Source organism: Melitaea cinxia, chromosome 27, assembly GCF_905220565.1.
Source record: "Melitaea cinxia chromosome 27, ilMelCinx1.1, whole genome shotgun sequence".
Taxonomy (NCBI): Eukaryota; Metazoa; Arthropoda; class Insecta; order Lepidoptera; family Nymphalidae; genus Melitaea; species Melitaea cinxia.
Window position 1 is genome coordinate 247,940 of NC_059420.1, and position 23,134 is coordinate 271,073.

At 36.9% G+C, this 23,134-nt stretch overlaps 1 protein-coding gene across 1 annotated transcript in view; it reads left to right on the forward strand.

The window, feature by feature from the left end:
* Positions 1 to 23,134, forward strand: part of LOC123667233 (leucine-rich repeat serine/threonine-protein kinase 1) — an 81,492-nt gene that overhangs the window by 18,682 nt on the left and 39,676 nt on the right. The window contains exons 4-6 of the mRNA XM_045601188.1: positions 20,465 to 20,624; positions 20,697 to 20,862; positions 21,123 to 21,238. Coding sequence (XP_045457144.1) covers positions 20,465 to 20,624; positions 20,697 to 20,862; positions 21,123 to 21,238 — 442 coding nt within the window. The remainder of the gene's footprint in view (positions 1 to 20,464; positions 20,625 to 20,696; positions 20,863 to 21,122; positions 21,239 to 23,134) is intronic.

The following is a 23,134-nucleotide window of genomic DNA, read 5'->3' on the forward strand; positions in this document are numbered from 1 at the left end:
ATGTAGATTCTGCAGAGAAGTATCGGCAAGAAACTCTGCAGTTTATTATCACTCAGCCTATTCACTTCACCTATCCCACTTCAGCCTATCGCAGTCCACTGCCGAACATAGGCCTACACAAGTTCGCGCCAAAAGTGGCCTGAATTCACCAACCCGCCTCCCGGGCGTGGCGACTATGGGCAAAACACTTGAGTTAAAAACATTGGCCTACCACATCTACCTAAAAAACCACCTTGTGTGAGCAGTCGTCCGCCTGGGTGGGGCGAGATGGGGTTGCGCTAGCATTCACCTCGCCCCGGCCTCGACAGACAACCTGCCTTAGCTTTGATAATCAATTTATTGTCACAGAAATAAATGCTTTGTGAATAAGATTGGAATTTTTAAAATGTGTATGAATTCATGTAATATTTTAATTTAAACTCTAAAGATAGTTTACTATATATATATATATATATATATATATATATAGTAAACTATCTTGAGTCCACAAAGGTTTCTGAGTTGGTACGACCAAAAAAAAAGTGTAGCAAACCGCGCAGGGTACAACTAGTATCCAAATAAACACAAACGTACAATGAGTCATTGTGTATTCTTTTAATGAGATAATAACTCGAACTTTGACCTGACGGTCTGCTGTCAGTCGTGTAATTACTGCATTCCTTAGAAATTATTGATCTTAATTGAAGGGTCAGAGAGAAAGGGGGGTAAGTCACTATAAATAAAGTTTTTTTTTTTTAAACTAGGTCGCCAAACAGGCGTACAGCCCATCTGGTGGTACACCTAGTGGTGGTATTTTAGCCTATAGACGCCTGCAACACCACAAGCATTGCAAGCGTGCTGTGGACCCATATATTTTTTATTTATTTTTTTACGCGGGGAAAATCCATCATGGATACCCACCGCCACGGGGCTGTCAGAGGGTTATGTCAGACCCCTACTGACTAAAAAACCACCACGTCTGAGCAGTCGTCTGCCTGGGTAGGGCTCTCCAGAAGCTCTGTTCACTTTAATCACCACAGGAACACAGCACTGCTTGAAAGTAATATTGTTTAGCTGTGATCTTCTGTAAGGTCAAAGTACTTCCCCAGTCGACCTGCTCCAGTTTTTGAGCAGGAGACGCCCTGCTGCGCCAGTCCGTGCTGGTTAAATTTTAATGTAACCAAACAACAAAAATTAATCACTACATAGTATAAAACAAAGTCGCTTTCTCTGTCCCTATGTAGGTATGCTTAAATCTTTAAAACTACGCGACGGATTTTGATGCGGTTTTTTTAATAGATAGAGTGATTCAAGAGGAAGGTTTATATGTATAATACATGCATAATATAGTAGAGGAATACTGGTAGTTTTTGTGCGAAGCCGGGGCGGGTCGCTAGTATCAAAATAAAAAAAAAACTTAATTATGCGTATATATTACTAGCTTCTGCGCGCGACTTCGTCCGCGTGGAACTTTTAAATGGGAACAATTCTGTAATACATGATTTTTGCGAAAGTTTAATAGTTAATTATAGATTATATTATATTCTTAAGCTGCACAAGCCCTTAAATTCAACAAGCTCCTTTCTGGTGGGTTGTCTGGAAGAGATCACTATCTAGTGATAGACCGCCCGTTGCATGCAACGTAATTATTATTATTTTTCCCTTCAAGCTTTATACTTATGTAATTGTTATATGTTACTGTGTGCAATAAAGTTATTTATTATCATTATTATTATTATTTACGCAGCGCATGCAGCGGAAGCTCTCAAAAGGAAAATAAAACCTGAATTTTAAACATACTTAATTGGTTTTCCGCTCTTATTGTTCTCAGCGTAATGATACATAGCCTATAGCCTTCCTCAATAAATAAGCTATCTAACACTGAAAGAATTTTTCAAATCGGACCAGTAGTTCCTGAGATTAGCGCGTTCAAACAAACAAACTCTTCAGCTTTATAATATTAGTATCGTCTATCATACACTATTTTTATTCATCTTTGATTCTTCATATTATACACTCTATCCGTCGCTCCTGTATCGTGTGCTGTGTCCAAAGTTTATCGGAAAGAAATCGCTCTTCAGCGATAAGATCGCCTTTGTACATCTTTGTTTTTATTCGCTACTCTGTTTATTTGTATTTTGGTGTACAAAGAATACTAGTGGTCGCCCTGTGCTCGAAATCCGACCGTAATTAATTTAAATTATAGTTTGAACAATATTAAGGTTCTATTGTCAAAGAATATACTTCTATAATAATAATCAAAATATTATATACGCTTGTGTGTCTATATACATGTGTGTGTGTGTGTGTGTGTGTGTGTGTGTGTGTGTGTGTGTGTGTGTGTGTGTGTGCGTGCGTGCGTGCGTGCGTGCGTGCGTGCGTTCGTGCGTGCGTGCGTGCGTGCGTGCGTGCGTGCGTGCGTGCGTGCGTGTGTGTGTGTGTGTCAAATATATGGTAGCGTGTGGATTTTTTAAAAATTGATTTAATGTATTGTTTATGCATAGTTTTAATAAAATTTCATACTCCTCATTCCGCGAAATTATCGTAAAACGGGGTACAAAGTTTTTGATTCACGTATTAATATATACATAGATAATATATTAATATATACCTATACATACTTATACATAAATACATTCATGTAATTAAATATTAATAACGACAGCTGCAAGGAAAGATAATGTTCTTTAACAATTGTCTTAAACGAATTTATATTGTAATAGAATTTTTCAAATTAAATTAAAAACAAGGTTGACGAGACTAATTATAATTTTGTTTGTTTGCAAATGAATAAAAACCGACTTCAATTACATCGACAAGTAATACAACGTAAGTAGACGAAAGAAATTAACAAACGCACTAGTCGTCACTACGATTTTCGAGGGTTCCCCTCGATTTCTCTGGGATCACATCATTAGATCCTAGTTTCCTCATCATGGTACCACCCTTGGGATATGTCCTTTCTAACAAAAAAAGAATTATCAAAATCTGTTCACAAACGACGAAGTTATCCCCGAACATACATAATACATATTTATACGGTCGAATTGAGTAACCTCCTTCTTTTTTGACGTCGGTTAAAAAAAAGAAATATTTTACGTCTAGATATAAAGTGTAGAGCAGTGTCTTCCTTTGAAAAATACACAAGTCGTCATCAAAATATCTAAATTAGACGGTCTTGATATATCATTATAGTATAATTTGATTTAAAACAATTTTGATAGTTTGGATAGAAATTTATTTTCCTTCAAAGCATTGTATAATGAGAAATTCACTATATCTGATTAGCCCGTTGGCGTAGTTTGTAGTCATCCCGCTATCTGCTCTGGGGGTTGTGGGTTCGATCCTCACCCCGAGTCTGGGTGTAATATATATATCTATTTATATATGTATTATTTATATGTATGTATATCGAAAAAAATATATTTAGCTATACCAGTCGGCTGTTACCTATAACGCAAGCATTATTTGCTTACTGTAGGAACAGACGACCGTGTGTGTATTGTGTAAATATTTATTATTATTTTCTACACACCTAAATCAAAGATGATAGAAGTCACGCAGACGTGCCGTGTGTCGCGTCAGTTCGTTGAATCCTTACACGTCTAATCGGATTCCAGCGGCTGAAACGTTCTAGACTGTTCCGACGTATCTACTAGCGCTGTACGTCCATCGTCTACCGCCGTGCTTAGGTAAAATACAATCATGTTTTATAATTGCGTTTTTTTCAAACAAAGGGAACAAACGACTCCAATTTACTTTATGTAGAAATATGAGAAGATTTTCGATCATCGAAGTCAATTGAATACGCTTCAGCCTGTAATATCCCACTACTGGGTATAAGCCTCTTTCCCCATATAGGAGAAGGATCAGAGCTTAATCCACCATGCTGCTCCAATGCGGGTTGGCGGATATGTTCCCTACTATGAGTAACGATCGCCGTCAGGTGTACATGATAACAACCGGGACCGACGGCTTAACGTGCTCTCCGAGGCACGGTGGCGAGACCCACAAGGACTGCACAAACATCCAGACCACGACAAACACCTGTATGGCCAATACAAATGTTGGTCATGTGCGGGGATCGAACCCGCAACCGCCAGCGCAACAGACACAATCCATGGCTGTAACCGTTGCGCCAACGCGGCCGCTTTTTTTAATTCAGTAAATTAATACCTATTGCACAACATTTTATAACCGGTAGAGCACGAGACTGCGGAGTTACCAATCACTAGTCATACGAACGACAGGAAACTGGTTTTACTTTTTATTGGCACTGTCTGTGCGAAATTTTATTAAGATATTATATAAATTTTTAATACTACAAATGTGTCAAACAAGCGGTTATATAATGCCTCTTTTATGGGTGTTACAGATAAGTGGATTTTATGGTTTTCTGTATGCCATAACTATCAAACGACGAATCCTCTTCAAGTTCAAGGTAACCTTCGTTGCGGTCGGAAGATTATTTTTGGGTCTATATTGTAATGTCAGGGTTTTATTTTAGGCAGAAATTCAGGTAGACATTATAACCTATATAGATAAAATTTTATCACTAAAGGCGTCTTCGGTACGACAAAGCCAGACCTGCGGTCACCAACCCGGTTTTTGATATCGCTAAAGCACCGACACGGTCAGTCGGAGACGCTGGTTCGATCCCCGCTGGAACTGGGTAACACAAAAATAAAATCGTAGAAGCTAATTAGCTATTGGTCGTGGGTGCTCTACCGGTTTATAAATATTGTGTAAGATATGTTTATTAATAAACTGTACCTGAATGACCAGTTCCGTTTACTTGTCCTTCGAAATACTTGCCGTCGTCTTGGCGCAGTTATGGTTTTCAAAGTAGCGGTCGATTCGATTCCCATTTGTGCCATATAAATGTTTGTATAGTAGATAATGTTATTTTTTTGATATCATCAAAAATCGACCGTTTCAGCGGAGATCGATCCTGCATCTCCGACGGACTGTGTTGGTGCTTTAGTCAATTAAGCTTTGGAACGATTAAAAAAATTGTTTAGAATTCCATGAGTGGGTAACACAATAATTGTGTTTGCTCGCAAACGAAAAAAAAACCGACTTCAATTACATCGACAAGTAATATAACGTAGATCGACGAAAATATAGTCAAGTAACTACGCGTTATCAAAGATTACTCAAAAAGTAGTTATCAGATCTCAATAAAATTTATGTATATGTGACCACATGATAAACATCAGCTTTCGATTAAATCAAAAATTAGCAAAATCGGTATACTCAGTAAAAAGTTATTGCGGATTTTCGAGAGTTTCCCTCGATTTCTCTGGAATCCCATCATCAAATCCTTATCATGGTACCAAACTAGAGATATCCTCTTTCCAACAAAAAAAGAATTATCAAAATCGGTACATCCAGTAGAAAGTTATGCGGTATAATACAACGTAGGTCGACGAAAAAAAGCGTCAAGTAAAAACGCATTATTAGATATAGCTCGAAAAGTAGTTGTTAGATCTCAAATAAATTTCAATGGGACCAATTGGCACACACCACCTTTCGATTAAAAGAAAATTTGTCGAAATCGGTCCACACGGTCAAAAGTTCTGATGTAACATACATAAAAAAAAAATACAGTCGAATTGAGAACCTCCTCCTTTTTTGGAAGTCGGTTAACAACGACAATTTTCAAATTCCACGCGGAGGAAGTCGCGGGCACAGCTAGTTTACATTATATAATTCAAAGTGCTATTGAACACAAATAAAAAGATCATAAAATAATAATTGGTACCTTTCTTTTTCTAACGATTATTTAATATCGGTAAAAAATATAATAATAAAACAACTGCCAGCGCTACACAAAAGTTAGCATCATTATATTTAATTGAGGAGAAGTAAAAATGTGTTGAATAGTTATGTTTCCGCCTTTATATAATATCCTTATCTAATTTACACACCGGTATGAACGAGAGGCGTTACATTTAACTAAAGAGGTATTTTACTTGTACACCTCTTTCCCGAGTAGAAATTTTTTCGTCTTCCTTAGAAGGACCGAAACAGGCGTGCCTGATCAGGGCTAGATAAGGCATGTAACGCAGATGATTTGATGAGATCAGGATGAGATGACATTTCTGACATCTCATCTTGATCAGCCGGTTCGGTCCGGTCCTTTTAAAAAACACAAATGTATATTCTTGAAAAAATTGTTTAGCAAAAAAAAAAAGCGAATTGATACTATAAATATGTTACTTAACATAATTATTATGATATTTATTTCCGTTTATTTTTTCCAATGTATTATTTATTTTTGTTTTTACTTTAAATATTAATTAATTATTTTTATTTATTTTTATGTTATTAATTATTATTATTAATTAAATTTTATTTATTAACTTCTAATAATTAACTACTAATTAACTTTTTCCTATTACTTCCGACTACTCCACTGTGTAGAAATGACTTTCTGCTAGACTATCCTGATAACTTTATATATACTAAGTGCGCTTAACAACATAATTAGCGTGATTCAGGCTCAGTTCGCGTAATTTCTTTCAGGCTATCCTGATCTGGACCGGACGGGGTCCTGATCCAATATGCCTTACCATACTTGATTATATTTTACATCAGGCTACCCTGATCTGGTCCGGACCGGGTCCTGATCCAGTATGCCTTACCATACTTGATTATATTTTACATCAGGCTATCCTGATCTGGACCGGACCGGGTCCTGATCCAGTATGCCTTACCATACTTGATTATATTTTACATCAGGCTATCCTTGTCTGGACCAGACCTGGTCCTGATATAGCTTGCCGAATCGGGCATGCCTCATTCTATCCTGATCCGGTCCAGGTACATGAACTGGTTGAGCCTGACCTTTTTTCTAGTCGGGTTTTTTATACAACTAGGTCGGCAAACAAGCGTACGAACTAATGGTAAGCGATTACCGTGGCTTATTAGACGTCTGCAACACCAGAAGCATCGCAAACGCGTTGCCGAATCTACCTCTCAGGAGCTCTGGTCACCATACTCACCACAGGAACACAACACTTCTTGAAAGCAGTATTATTTAGCTGTGAGGTCTGAACGGTCGAGTTAGTTAGTTAGTTGCTTGTTATCTGTACTAATATTATAAAGATATAAAGTTTCTTACCTTGTTTGTATGAAGGGGGTAATCTTCGCAAATACTGATCCGATCATGAAAATTCTTTCACTACCAGAAAGCTACACTATTCAGGAGTGATATAGGCTATATTTTATTGTTATTGAACAAAAGTTTCAGAGAAAAATAATAGTATATGTAAATCAAGTCGGAGAAATGCGAGCGAGATGACAACTTTACTATATATTTGCATCACAAAAATAATAATTAACGCCCAACGAAGTGGGCACGGGTCGGTTAGTATATAATATATATGCGGAAAAAAATGAGTTGATTTACGACATCGCATTAGAAATATCTAAAACTATCAATGTTCCTCTACTATATTATGCATGTATTATACATATAAACCTTCCTCTGGAACCACTCTAGTTACTCAAGAAAACCGCATCAAAATCCGTTGCGTAGTTTTAAAGATCTAAGCATACAGACAGCGGGAAGCGACTTTGTTTTTAACCGCCTTCAAAAAAAGGAGGAGGTTACTCAATTCGACCGTATATGGTTTTTTTTATGTATGTTCGGGAATAACTCCGTCGTTTATAAACCGATTTTGATAATTATTTTTTTGTTAGAAAGGAGATATCCCTAGTTTGGTACCATGATAAGGAAACCAGGATCTGATGATGGGATCCCAGAGAAATCGAGAGAAACTCTTGAAAATCCGCATAACTTTTTACTGGGTGTACCGATTTTGATAATTTTCAATTAAATCGATAGCCGATGTTTCTCATGTGGTCACATTTAAATTTCATCGAGATCTGATTACAACTTTTGGAGTAGTCTTTGATAATGCGTATTTACTTGACATGTTTTCGTCTACCTACATTGTATTACTTGTCGATGTAATTGAAGTCGGTTTTTCTTCGTTTGCCTGCAAACACAATTATATAGGTACTATGTAGTGATGTTGCAACAGTACGTATAAATGAAGTAACAATTGAAAAGAATATTTGTAACGTTTGTAATAATTGTATGCTCCCATAATATATATATTAAAAAAAAAAAAAAAAAAACACGCAGAATGAGCTTCCGGAAGGGAACTGTCAAAATTATGCTATATTTATGTTGTTCCTAGGTTTCGAAAACCAAGGCTACTGTTTAAAATTTAAATTAATTTAAATATAAGAAAAATTTGTATTATTAATGTGATCGGACCTCCTGATTTAACCTGTTAGAGGTAATTTATGCTAATTTATAAAATAACGCGTCTCACGTATGTAAATGTACTTGTTCGTGTACTAGAATAACGCTTTTGATATTAGTCTCTGATAGTCTATCAGTAATATTCGAGCGATTCAAATGAAATTTTGTAAGATATATATGAAAATCGTTTGTACATATTTTGCGCCCTGTGTGCGTTGCGTTATCTGGAAGAAGTCGCGTTAGCGATAAGGCCACCTGTAGCTACTGATCGATCGTAGGAGTATATAGCTAAGATGTTTGCCTCCCTTTTAGAAAAAACCTCACAATTACTCCACATAAATTACATATCATTTTATAGATAATTGCTTACTCTACCAGCATCAACGACAAAAAAAAATATGTTTAAATTATTGATTTTGTTTTTGTAAATTAATTAATCATCCTATATTATCACGAGCAATTCTTGTATTTATATATCTGAATCTCGAAAACGGCTCCAACGATTTTCATGAAATTTAGTATACGTGGGATTTCGAGGGAGATAAATAAATCTAGCTAGAGTTCATTTTTAGAAAATGTCGTTTTATCCATTTTTTAGGCAATGGCAAAATGGCTACAATTGAGTTACACAGAGATGCACTGACCGGAGGTTGTTGTAGGCGATGTTGAGCCTGGTGAGGGCGAGCGCGCGGCAGGCCAATTGTAACGACAATACGAGGGTTAATTTCGCAAATGTCAATAAAGTTAACCGAAAACACAACGGTTCAAATCCAGATCGATTATTATTTTTTCTTTTTTTTTCTAATTGCACTCGTTATTTTTTATTTAAATAGCCTGTTCATATTTTTTATTATTATGTCGGTAAAATAGAAAAATATTATTCATATTTTATCGTTATTATTTTTTATTATTTTTTTTATTTTTGATTTTTTATATCTATTTATATTTTTTATTATTGCCGGTAAAATAAATATTATCATTATGTAATTCTTATTTAAATATGATTTCCAAAAAAAACATGATTTACTAAAAATACCGAGCTAAGTTCGGTCAATACTTAAAATTATATATATTCTAGAAGCAATTTGTATTATATTTTTAACCGACTTCTAAAAAAGGAGGAGGTTCTCAATTCGACGGTATTTTTTTTTATGTATGTTCCATCAGAACTTTTGACCGGGTGGAGCGATTTCGACAAATTTTCTTTTAATTGAAAGGTGGTGTGTGTCATTTGGTCCCATTTAAATTTATTTGAGATCTAACAACAACTTTTCGAGTTATATCTAATAATGCGTTTTTACTTGACGCTTTTTTCGTCGACCTACATTGTATTATACCGCATAACTTTCTACTGGATTTACCGATTTTGATAATTCTTTTTTGGTAGAAAGGAGATATCTCTAGTTTAATATCATGATAAGGAAACCAGGATCTGATGATGGGATCCCAGAGAAATCGAGGGAAGCTCTTGAAAATCCGCAATAACTTTTTACTGGGTGTACCGATTTTGATAATTCTTTTTTTGTTGGAAAGAAAATATCCCTAGTTTAGTAACATGATAAGGAAACCAGGATCTGATGATGGGATCCCAGAGAAATCGAGGGAAACTCTTAAAAATCCGCTAAAACTCTTTAAAATTAATCGAAAGCTGGTGTTTATCATGTGGTCTCATATAAATTTTATTGAGATCTGATAACTACTTTTTGAGTAATCTTTGATAACGCGTAGTTACTTGGCTATTTTTTCGTCGATCTACGTTGTATTACTCGTCGATGTAATTGAAGTCGGTTTTTTTTCCGTTTGCGAGCAAACATAATTTTGTAAAGTGATAATTACTATACTTATTTAATGAGAATTATTCGCACGGGTATAGCTAGTGCAACTTTATAATTTTTGTTTACTTGATTCAATTTTCGTTACTGTCTGCAAAAGGGGTTAAATAAATAAATATTTAACGTAGGAATATATAAATAGAAGATTCTAGAAGCAATGTTTATTATATTTTGTATATTTTTATCAATGTTCGCGGCGACATTTTATTGGTATTTGGAAATGCAAATATTTTACGACTTTTATTTATTTGAGTTTTGTCGTAGCCATTATTGCTAATGATTTTTTGTATATTTTTATGTTGATACTAGTGTATAGCCGCGACTTTTTCTAAGTCGCTTCTTAATCTGTCTAATGAATTATTGTCGTATACCGAAAAGTTACTGGAAAACGAGGCGTAGGTCGCAGCAAAAAGTCCTGGCTACACAACATCCGAGAGTGGCCAGGCATCGCGAGCGCCACCGAACTCTTTCGCCTCGCGAAGAATAAACCGGAGTATGCGAAGCTGACTGCCAACCTTCGCAAGTCGGAGAGGCACTGATAAGAAGAAGAACCGAACAGTTTACATAAAATCTTAACAAAATATACACCTAAGCCCTTTAGGAATCACTTAGTTTATTGGCGAAAATCGCATAAAAATTCGTTTAGTTGTTTTCGAGTTTACCGCGAACAGACAGACAAAAATTGTAATAATATTAGTTTTGTTTCCTATAGCTCTCATAAATACCCTATAGTTAGTTTCTCCTAAATATATCTCAGTCGCTGCATCCCGCGGTTTCATCCGCGTTAATTTGAGGGTAGAACGTATTAAAATATAATATAGCCTATATATAGCGTCCCTCGGTAAATGGACTATCCAACACAATTTTTTTAAATTGAATTTGTAGTTCCTGAAATCTACGCGTTAAAAACAAATACTTCAACTTTATAACATTAGGTATATCTCTAATGTATCGACAGGTAAGAGGTACAGTTCCGTTACTAATTTAGGTAATATATCTATATATTAACACGTGAAGCAAAAACTTTGTACCCCTTTTTACGAAAATTGCGCGGACGGAGAAGTATGACGCATACTTATAGTTTGAGAAGGACTGTAGAATGCTATTTTTTTTAAATAATGCATAAAAATATATTAAATCAATAAAAAAAAAATTACACACACTACCATGTATTTGACACACACACGCGTATATACTCTTTTGTTTAATGTAATTCTGGTCGAATTTCGACCACAGGGCGTCCACTAGTGTCACAGTAGGTCAAGTTTCGTAATATTACGTAAATAATAATAATTGATTTGAATTGATCCTGACTTAGCTTATGTATTTGTACATTGCTTTGCTTAAAAGAGTTGACATTTCGAAATTTTTGCTCTTTAAAAATTTTATCTATACTAACAAATGGAGAGTCGGTTTGTTTGTTCGGTCATACCGCAAAAACTACTAAACCGATCGGAATAATACTTATACCATGAGGTTTTACTATGTGATATGTTGGTGATTACTTATCGTGTAGTTGTAAAGTAATAATGGTAATAATACTGTAATGTCACGTTACACGAGCGTTGTCACGTCACACGTCACGCCAAACGTGTAATCTATTTACTTAGAAATGATATAGTGTATAGAAATACTATAGTGTATGGGTTCAGTAGTGGCTTTCAGGACTGCATTTTTGAGGTAGGGCGTGGCAGGAAATGCAGCCCGACTGGGGTAGCACCTCGACCTTACAGGAGATCACAGCTAAATAATACTGCTTTCAAGCTGTGTTGTGTTCCTATGTGAGTTAGGTAGAGAACTCCTGGGTATAGTCAGGGATGAGGTCGGCAACGCGCTTGCGATGCTTCTGGTGCTGCAGGCGTTTATATGCTGCGGTATCCGCTCACAACCACGAACCTTACGCTTATTTGCCACCTTTGTAGTAAAAAAATGTCCCCGCTCTATCTCGGAGAGCCCGTAAAGCCATCGGTCCTGGTTATCAATTGTGCAATCAACACAGGCCAAGTCGCGCATCAGCTGTATGTAAATATAATAAAATAAGAAAACGAATGTCTTTGAAATATTTCTCGAATGTTCTGGAACTCCGTGTCGTTTGCGTTTCGTTACTAAAATAGTATTTAAATTCACAAAACGGGTTTCTGTAAGCGTTAGGTCGACACACGAGTCGCTTCAAACGTCTGTTGTACATATTATTTATGCAAAGTTGCCGACGGTGGAGTCCTTGTTTTCACCTCCTGATATAGTCTCTGATAGCCTATCAGTAGACTATGTGAGATATAAGTCACAACTTGGATTAACAGGTTGCGAATAACAATATCTAGAAGGCTATCTATAAATTATGTTACACATTAAGGGGGGGTCGACAGTTTGTGAAATATACCGAATACTAATAATAATACCGAAACTGTGTAAAAGTCCAAGATATGTGACATTTTGTGACAAGGACAAGTGACAAGGGGTTGAAAAATCGTAAAATTCTCGAGTCAGAATGCCAGTTACACTCCTCCGAAACGGCTGGACCGATTTTTGTGGATTTTTTTGTGCATATCGTGTAGGTCTGAAAATCGGCCAACATTTATTTTTCATACCCCAAAGTTATAAGGGGGGGGGGGATAAGGGTTGCTAATAACATATGGCAAAACAACGTTTGCGGGGTGAGCTAGTATTATATAAATTTAGGATGTCACCGAAAATCAGTTACAAAGTACGTGTTACTTTGATGACAACTCAGCAACATTCCTTTTCAGGGACGTTACACCAGCTTACCTTTTTTATTTATTCATGACTAGCTGTATCCCGCGCGCGTTAATACGCTTTTTTTATTTTTTATTTTTGATCGTACCAACTCAGAAAACCTTTGTGGGCTCATGCACAACACTTTGCTGAAGATCATGATCAAATGCATACTTATGATTACATGCAGACAAACGTTAATTTTTATATATCATCATCACTTCAGCCTATCGCAGTCCACTGCTGGACATAGGCCTCCACAAGCTTGCGCCAAAAATGACGTGAACTCATGTGTTTTGCCCATAGTCACCACGCTGGGCAGGGGGTTGGTGACTGCAGAGCTGGCTTCGATGAAGTGATATATTAAAGTTTTAAAGGTTGTTTCTATTTCTAATTTAAACCCACAAGCATTTCATTTATACCTTTTTAGGCGGGTAATTGGAAGCCCCGCTATCCGAATGTGAGACGGGAGTGTAGGCCTCACGGCACGGAATACCCCCTAAAACTCAGCGGTGCCCTCATCAAGCATTTCATATACCTGGCTTATTACCTAATCCTCAACCCTCGCCTTAATTATTATAACATAATGCTATTATATAAAAATATGTATGTACATAAGACCGCTTTAACCACATAATCAATACACATGTCCAATGTTACACTGAGCTGTAACGCGATATTTCGCGGCGGCGCCTTGCACTCCGGAGACTGTTCTAGAATTAAAAATAGTACCCATATTAAGATATTAACCAAGTGGAGTAGTGGGGGGGGGCGTCATAGCGGGGGGGGGGGGAAGAGGGCGTCATGCCCCGGGCGCTACTCACAAAGGGGCACCGAATGGGACGCAAAACAAAAAAATCTGAACATATTATATGGTTTTCAAAAGGGGGGGCTAAAAAAGGTATTGTGCCCCGGGTGCGAATTAAGCTCATTACGTTACTGTGTTAACTACTGAGCCATTGACACCCTTCGACCAAATACATTAGGCTAAACACATTAACAAGCGCGGTTATCGCCCGGTATCCGTTGTAACAGTTCAGCAATGTATGCCCATTGTATGATACTGGATCTTCTCTTACACGGAAAATGGGGCTTTTGCTCAGCTGTGGAACGTTACAAACAGTCGAAATACTAGTCATAAAAACAAAAATAAATTAAATAGAATTAATGAATATACCGGTCGCCGGTATTACATAGTCAGTCATAATTTTACTAACTTCAAATCTTGACGAAATGGCTACCACCAATACATTCGTTACTTTTTGGATATAGATAAAAAATATTTAATGAGTACTAAATATGTATGCTGTGTAGCTACGGTACTAAAGAATATAGCCACCCCCTCTCTTCCCGTGGGTGTTGTAAGAGGCGACTAAGGGATAACACAGTTCCATTACCACCTTGGAACTTAAAAAGCCAACCGATGGCGGGATAACCATTCTACCGCTGGTTTCGAAATACACAGGCCGAAGACGGGCAGCAGCGTCTTCGGTGCGACTAAGCTAGCCCTGCGGTCACCAACCCGCCTGCCCAGCGTGGTGACTATGGGCAAAACACATGAGTTCACGTTATTTTTGGCGTAAACTTGTGGAGGCCTGTGTCCAGCAGTGGACTGTATAGGCTGTAATAATGATGAAATATGTACGTTTTATTTATTATTAATTTTTTTTTAAGAGAAATTACTTTAGACGTATGAGGCTAAAATTTTTACGGATGAAACGGCGTTTTGATGAAACGACAACGTTTTTGTCGATGGCGCTGGAACGAAAATCTAAACCTTTAGATTTGTACAAATATAAATGAAACTTAAAAATTAGTTTGCCAAAGAAGTTTCACTTCTGACATGTGTACTTTGTACGCACGCACTTTTTTATTGGACAAAAGTATTTTCAGTTTGCGACCCTACACGATACGCAAAGCGATCCCAATTCTTTCCCCGAGCGCTTAAGGTCCGCGCTGATACCTTTACCACATATGATGGCGCCGCGAACTCCGGTGTTACATCTACTAAAGGCTAAATAAATTGCATCACTTTTCATTATGTCGACATAGGTGGACAAAACGACAGTTTTTTTTCTTCCGATTTCTTTTTTAAATTAAGAAAATAAAACATAGCTTGAGAGACTTCGGAATAATATAGTTACGACTCTGTTCTTCTAATTATTATTATTAAATTAGTTCCTATAAATCTATAAACAAACTTACAAGCTTTACCTTTTAATAATATTACTTTTAGATCGACAAAATTAATAAAAAAGACACAAAAAATCACGAATAATGCTAAAGAAATACGAAAAAAAGTGTTTTAATTTAAATAAACAAACAAAATGACAGTCTTAAAACAGGTTAAAATGTCAAAAATGTGCTGCAATTAAACATAATAAAAATAAATCAACCAATCGGAATCAAGTACATGTATTGCGTCACAACGAAAGGATTTTTCAACCAATCAGAGTCGAGAATCGGCATTGCGTTGTGATATAAGAAGTGATCCTATTGGTCGCAAAATGTTGCGTCGCTGGAGGTCGATGAGGGTCAACCACGTGACCAGTGTCGCGCATGTGCGGCGCAGGCACCTCGATGCGGAGGATGCGTATGATGCAGCGCAGTATTTCATTGATGATGTCAAGGATCCTTGGCAGGCAGGTTGGTATTTGAAGATTGATAAAAACACACACGTACGCATATACGTACACACGCACGCATATACGTACACACGCACGCATATACGTACACACGCACGCACGTACGCTCGCTCGCACACCCGTAAATATGCCTGCACGCGCGTGTGCTCGCTTGCACAACAATTCATACGCAAGTACACACGCTCGTAAGCACGCACGCGCGTACGAAAGGGAAAGGTAGAAGTAAGATAAGTTGACGACTCACCAACTTATTAGAGCACTTCGAACACATTTAGCGATTCTTTTTAACCGACTTCAAAAAAGGAGGAGGTTGCTCAATTCGATCGTATATATATATATATATATATATATATATATATATTATATAATATTAGATATATATATTTTATGGATGTTCAGGGAATAGCTTCGTCGTTTATGAACCGATTTTAATAATTCTTTTTTTTGTTAGAAAGGAGATATCCCTAGTTTGGTACCATGATAAGTAAACCAGGATCTGATGATGGGATCCCAGAGAAATCGAGGGAAACTCAAAAATCCGCATAACTTTTTACTGGGTGTACCGATTTTGATAATTTTTAATTTAATCGAAAGCCGATGTTTATCGTGTGGTCACATTTAAATTTAATCGAGATCTGATTGCAACTTTTGGAGTAATCTTTGATAATGCGTATTTACTTGACTATTTTTTCGTCTACCTACGTTGTATTACTTGTCGATATAATTGAAGTCGGTTTTTTTTCGTTTACCAGCAAACACAATTATTTATATTTAGTTCTATTTAGACGTACATACAGGTATAACACTTTTTTTATATAAAAACAGATGTAGGTACTTTTTAGCTATATTTACTTAAGCAATTAAATGTTTTTAACAAATGTTATCCATTAAGATCTTTTTAATTTTAGTCGTATTTTATTGCTCAGCCATTTTTATTATTTACAAGTGTACATACTAATATTTTTTAAGTAATTCTAAAACTGGTTCGTTGATAAGGAACTGGATTAATTGAAATGATAATCGTAAAATTTACGCATAAGTAATGTAATATAATAATATACAAGTACGAGGGTTTGTTTGTTTGTTGTAGACAGTGTGTGTCGTGGTCTGGGCGTTTGTGTATATTGTTTTTGTGAAGCTCCTACATACGTACGATGTTACAATCCATTTGGGTTTTTAGTATGAGAATTTCACTTATTATTATTATTTATTAAAAGCTACACACATAATTTCTTTTGCGATATAAGTAACGTTGTGTTTTTGTGGTGAGTAAGGTAGCGAGAAATCCGGGCGGTACATTTTGACAGCTGGAAATAGGTCGCCAACGCGTAAGTAATGCCTCATCTCTTACCATCGCTTCAGCCTGTAATATCCCACTACTGGGCTTAGGCCTCTTTCCCCATGTAGGACAAGGATCAGAGCTTAATCCACCACGCTGCTCCAATGAGGGTTGGCGGATATATTCCCTACTATGAGTAACGATCGCTACTGTACATGATAACGACCGGGATCAACGGCTTAACGTGCTCTCCGAGGCACGGTGGGGAGACCCACAGGGACTGCTCAAACTCCCAGACCACGGCAAACACCTGTACGGCCAATACAAATGTTTGTCACGTACGGGGTTCGAGCCCGCAACCGTTGCTCCAACGCATCTGGGAATAGGTCGACTATCGGGCTAACCTAAAATAAGAGCGGAAGCCGGGACGATAATCTAGTTCTATTTGATTGACAAATCATTTTGAATCAATAAAAGATCAAGTGTCCGCTTCCGCGCAATAAGCTCGACCTTCATCTTCGTTCAATCAATTGATAATGTCATTCGGCTGAAGTCTAGTACTGCGACGTTGGATTAGTACTTATTTTTAGTGCTAGAGAATGCGTTACTTGATTTTGGGAAAAAGTGGTTCTATAATTTTTGTCTAAAGCACGTGTTATAACTGTCTTGAAGTTCGTTATAATAATTATATGTATAACCCAGCTGTGCTCGCAACTTCGTCCGCGTGGAATTTAACAAAACAATTATTGTTCAGTTCAGAGTTATAAAAAAAATCTAAAATTAAAGTAAGCCTAAGTTACTCCTTACATCAGCTATCTACCAGTGAAATTCCCGTCAAAATCGGTCCAGCCGTTTCAGAGATTAGCCGGAACAAACAGACAGACAGACAAAAATAAAAAAAAAACGTTATTTTGCCATATGTAACATGTATACTCTTTCTTGCTCCGTTCGCCTCACCCGATCACACTTTTCCGTAACGCTCTCGTCACGCATTCACCAGCTTACTCCCCAAGTCAAACGTGCTTAAAGAAGTTTTACTTCGACTCTTTCTTCCCTTTACAACAAGGCTTGAGCCTGGTTTGATCATGATTTGCTTTCCTTCAATAGATTTCGTCCCTCTTCTGTTTCTTTCATACAAGTTGCGCATTTTATTAAAACTGATTTAACCGAGGCACAGCAGGCCTACTCAAAATCTGGAGCGGCCCGACTGAGGTAGTACCTCGACCAGAGCTCCTGGGGGGATTGGGGATTGGGTCGGCAACGCGTTTGCGATGCTTCTGGTGTTGCAGACGTCTATAAGCTACGGTGATTTGCCGACTTAGTTGTATGAAAAAAACACTAGCTGCGCTCCGCGATTCCACACGTGTTAATTTGAGAAAAAAGAATCGCATTAAAATATAATATTTATTTTATTTTATTTTATTTATTCAGAAAAACTTACAGCTATACATAACAAATTAAAAAATACAATTAAAAAACTAAAAGCCATTTATAAGTTTTTACAATTAACAACTAAAGAGTGCTGTACTGATTAAGAGCTTGGGTAAAACAAAATTAAACTTAGGATGGTTTGAGAACTTAGCTGGATCATTAAACTGCTTAGACATTATTAGCTATCGGAAGAGAAATATTCTGTGGTCACCAATCGTCTAATAGAGTAAGGTTTAATGAGAAAAACATCAACGTCACGATGGTCGCGCAAAAAGTCATTAAATCGCGTGGTAGATCTACAAATAAAGGAATTTCGACGATAATTACTATGACAAAGTGGGACATAAAATGGGGCAAAATTACGAAATAACCTACTAGGTACATTAAATTTAATTATGTTGTGTAAGTCTGTGTTATCTATAATATTGTTGATAATTTTATTTAGATATACCAAATCAGAAACATTTCGACGTAATCTCAGGGGAAGAAAATGGTATTTTTTACATCTGCTTTCATAGTCAACTAAATTATCACCACATTTATACTGCAAGTATCTTAAAAACCGTTTCTGGATACATTCGATTCTATTTACATACGTACTATATGTTGGGTTCCAGATTTCAGAACAATACTCAAGTATACTACGTACGTATGAGCAGTATAGAATTTTTACAGGCTTAAGTGTTCTAAAGTTCTTGCAAGATCTAATAACAAACCCCAAAGCCCTTGAGGCCTTTTTTACGATATATTCGACATGCTCGTTGAATAACAGCTTGCAGTCTACAACTACACCTAGGTCTTTAATTTTATTTATATGTACCATCGTTTGATCTTTTAGGGTGTAATTGTATCTAAGAGTGTTTAATTTGCGAGTAAAATTCATGATGTGGCATTTCGAGACATTAAGGTCTAATTTATTAATTTGGCAGTAATTGTTGAATCTGTTTAGGTCATCCTGCAGTAATCGACAGTCATCCATTGAAGAAATACGTTTTATTATTTTAGCATCATCAGCATACAATAAGCAAAGAGAATGATGAAAACATGATGATACATCGTTCAGAAATATGGCAAAGAGAAGTGGCCCCAATAATGAGCCTTGCGGCACTCCAGAGGGAATAGACACCCAGGCAGAGACGTAGCCGTTTAAAGCTACTGCCTGGGAGCGGTTATTTATATATGAGGAGAACCAACGAAATAGATTTCCATGTATTCCCGCCATATAGATCTTTTGAAGCAGAATACAGTGGTCAATACGATCAAAAGCCTTACTAAAATCGGTATATATTATGTCAACCTGTGCACCCGAATCCATTGATGAGCTAACATAATCATATGTAAGAAGAAGATTAGATGTGGTCGAGCGACCCTTCAAAAAACCATGCTGCTCTGGAATGAACCAAGCCTGAATTGTAGCATAAACCTGTCGATAAACGATATTCTCAAAGATTTTGGCAAAAATGCAAAGTTTTGAGATTGGTCTATAATTTTTTATGTTAGTTTTATCGCCATTTTTATATATAGGGGTTATAAACGCCGACTTCCACATGTTTGGTACATAGCCTTCATCCAATGATCGTCTAAAAAGCATACTCAAAGGGGTAACCAAACTTTTAGCACATTTTAAAATCATTAAAGGAGGAATGTCATCGGGGCCGGCACCTTTATTTAAATTAACGGATTCCAAGAGCTTGAGGAGCTCGTCATTATCAATACGTATATCTCCAATATTGTAGTTATTTATTTTCTGCGTCACGGGGTAGGTGAAGTTGGAGTTCGGACTAGACTTAAGAAAGTTAGCTTGAAAATAATTTGAAAACAAATCACAAATTTTGTCACCGGTGGAAGCAGTTTCACTATTATAAGACATGGTGGAAGGAAAAGTGGAAGATGTTTTGCTATTGTACTTTATAAAGGACCAAAAAGCTCTAGGATTAGTTGTTATAGCATCTTCAGTTCTATTTATGTAAGATTCATAACATGAATGTTCAAGAGACTTAGCCCTTTTTCTAAGTAGTGAAAAAGTCATATAATCGCTTTGGTTCCCATAAAGTTTAAATTTTCTTATAATTAATATAGCCTATAACATCCCTCGGTGAATCCAACACAGAAAAAAAATCATTTAAACGAGTAGTTCCCGAGATTAGCGCGTTCAAACAAACAAAGTCTTCAGTATTATATTATTAGAATAGAATGCAGTGGTACGTGACTTGACTGAGAAGACCCCACTCATATCTAGTCACTGTTTACGTCTAAAAGTGTTTAACAAGTAACCCGTCTTCCCCAGATGCCCTGGAACGCGAGCGCGTCTCCCAGCACGGGCAGTTACGTGAGCTGGTGGTACGTGGGGATGCGGCCGCGTTGCAGACCAAGTTGCAAGAGCTCGGTTCCGCTGCTGGCATCGTCGCCAACCTGACCCCAGGGGGCGCGAATACTTTGCTATATGTGTTAGTAGAACATTTTTATTAAAAACTTTTTTTAGACTTGCAATGTATACAGAACCAGGAGTATAATTGCAGCGCTTCCGAGCTAGGTGCCACTACAGCCGCAGCGGCGCTGGTGGAGGCTGGCGCTGATGGGAGAGCTCATCCCGTCACCCGGTACGGACCGCTGTACATCGCCTGCTACCACGGACACCTGGACATCGCGAAATTACTGCTGCATCACTTTCCAGAAGCTATACAGGTGACGCGAAACTAGCTTTGTTAACACAGCTAGATTTAATCTCTTTAATCTTCGAAAACGACGCGGCCGCAAATACTGACATTATTTTTCATCTCTCTTAATTTTGCCGCCAATCTCGTATAATAACATAAGACGTACATAATACAGATTATATATTTAACAATATAAATCATTTCTTCCAAAAAGTGTTGTATGACTGTACTGACTGACTGACACCAAATATCTGAGCTCAACTGTAAACCAATTGTCTTGTCCATCAGCAAGAAACGGTAGAGAAATGGCTACCGCTCCACGCGGCGTGTATCGGCGGCCACCCCGCGGTAGTGACGCTGTTACTGGAGTACCCCTACCCGGAGCACCTCCTGTCTACCTACACGTGAGTCATGTAGAAATAACTATCATATCTCATGGTGTATTGCGTCTATAGAGGCTTGGGTATTTTAGAAATAATTTCAACCTTACCAACTTGCTTTGTAGCCATAATTTGTCATGTGAATTGCTTAGTCACTATTCTACCGGTACTCGATAGAGTTTATCCTCTACATAAGTTACTGATAGACTTTAAAAGCTCTCTCTTTGGCCTTAGTCCGTCTATTGCAGACGATTTAGACAGTGTCAGACAGACACTGTGTCGCCTAGGACACTCTTCAGGAAAACGCAGAGTTGCCTAAGTTCTGCGCCACCCTCTCGACCTCACTGGTTAGGCCCACCGGAACGACGAGTCGATACGTGTGGAGCAAGTTGGGCTGCAGCAGTCTTTCGCATTATAGAGCTATGCCACGAATGCTTGACGGAGACCCCATTCCGGGTTTCCAATGAAGTTTTCCTTCTCCAGGACCCTGATGATTTTGAGCCAGGTTTATCCCTCGGTCGCTTTTTACGACCCCCACGGGAAGAAAGGGGGTGGTGCTATTGTACACGGCCCACGCCACACGGCATACTTTAAAAGCAGGAGGTAGAATATGTCATTAGGACCCGTTTCACCTCAATTCAGAAACTACCAACTTTTAGATTAATAATTTAATAGAAATAACTTAGGAAGTCGTTAATGAAAAAGAATTATATACGAATCTCTACTAATATTATAAATTTGAATGTAAGTTTGTTTGTTAAGCTTTGACGCGAAAACTACTTAACCGATCATTATGAAACTTTGTACGCATATTCTTGGAGGTATTAGAAGTAATATTTAAAAAAAAATTCAATGCAACCGAAATCGCGGGTAATAGCTAGTAAATTATATATCATAACTGTATAGCGTTATTGAAACCGGTGAGAAAGGCCCGAAGTACAATAAAGAATATGAATATGTAGAATAAAAATGACATCGCTCTGTTAGAGCACAAAATTTTATGTTCAAAAAAAATTTATCTTTATAATAATAATAATAATCTTTATTTCGGGACTAGCCCGTATAGCGTTAGTAACAATGGTGTTTATAATCTAATGTTAGTACAATTACATTTGTTCGTAATTCTGATTGCTTTTATTATATGCGATTTCAAGATCAATCGGTATTAAAACTATTAACGTTTACTTTTACTTTGAAATAAAAGACGACTCGTATAATAAAGATTCCGTGTATTGTCTGACCAAATAACAACGAATAATGAATAAGAAAAGATGAACGTTACAAATTGAAATATTTTGAACAAGGAAAAAAAAACGTATGAAGTTAGGCGAGGTCCCCCCGCCCGTCGCCCTCTCATTGGCTGATAAGCGGCGACTTCACATTAGAAGCGCCACTGCCCACTAGATATCGCTTGAACAACATTTAAATAATTAAATAATTACATTTTAATAAATTTTGAATTAACAATAACTATAATAATATTTTTTAATAATAATAATAATAATTTTAAAACAACTAAAATGTGCATTCCTTTTTTTAAATATTATATTACTGTGAATTATAATTTTATTATTAATTTATTTACCATTTCATTATCATTATTAACATTTTATAATTAAGGAGTTAAATACAATGAATTTAAAATCGCTAACGGGGGAGGAAGGTTCTCTTTGCTTATCGTAACAAGATACGACAAAGGGAGGATATTATTAAATACTTTCAAAATACACCCAATTATTTCAATAATTTATGACTGAACTAGTTTTTGTAACGTAATATAATTTACGGTGTCATTGAAAGCGTAAAAACGTACATCTATACTCTATACAAATAAATATAATTGGAGTGTCTGTTTGTAATACTAAAATAAGCGCTTACATACGCGGTACATATACCAAAATAACATATTCTACAATTTTT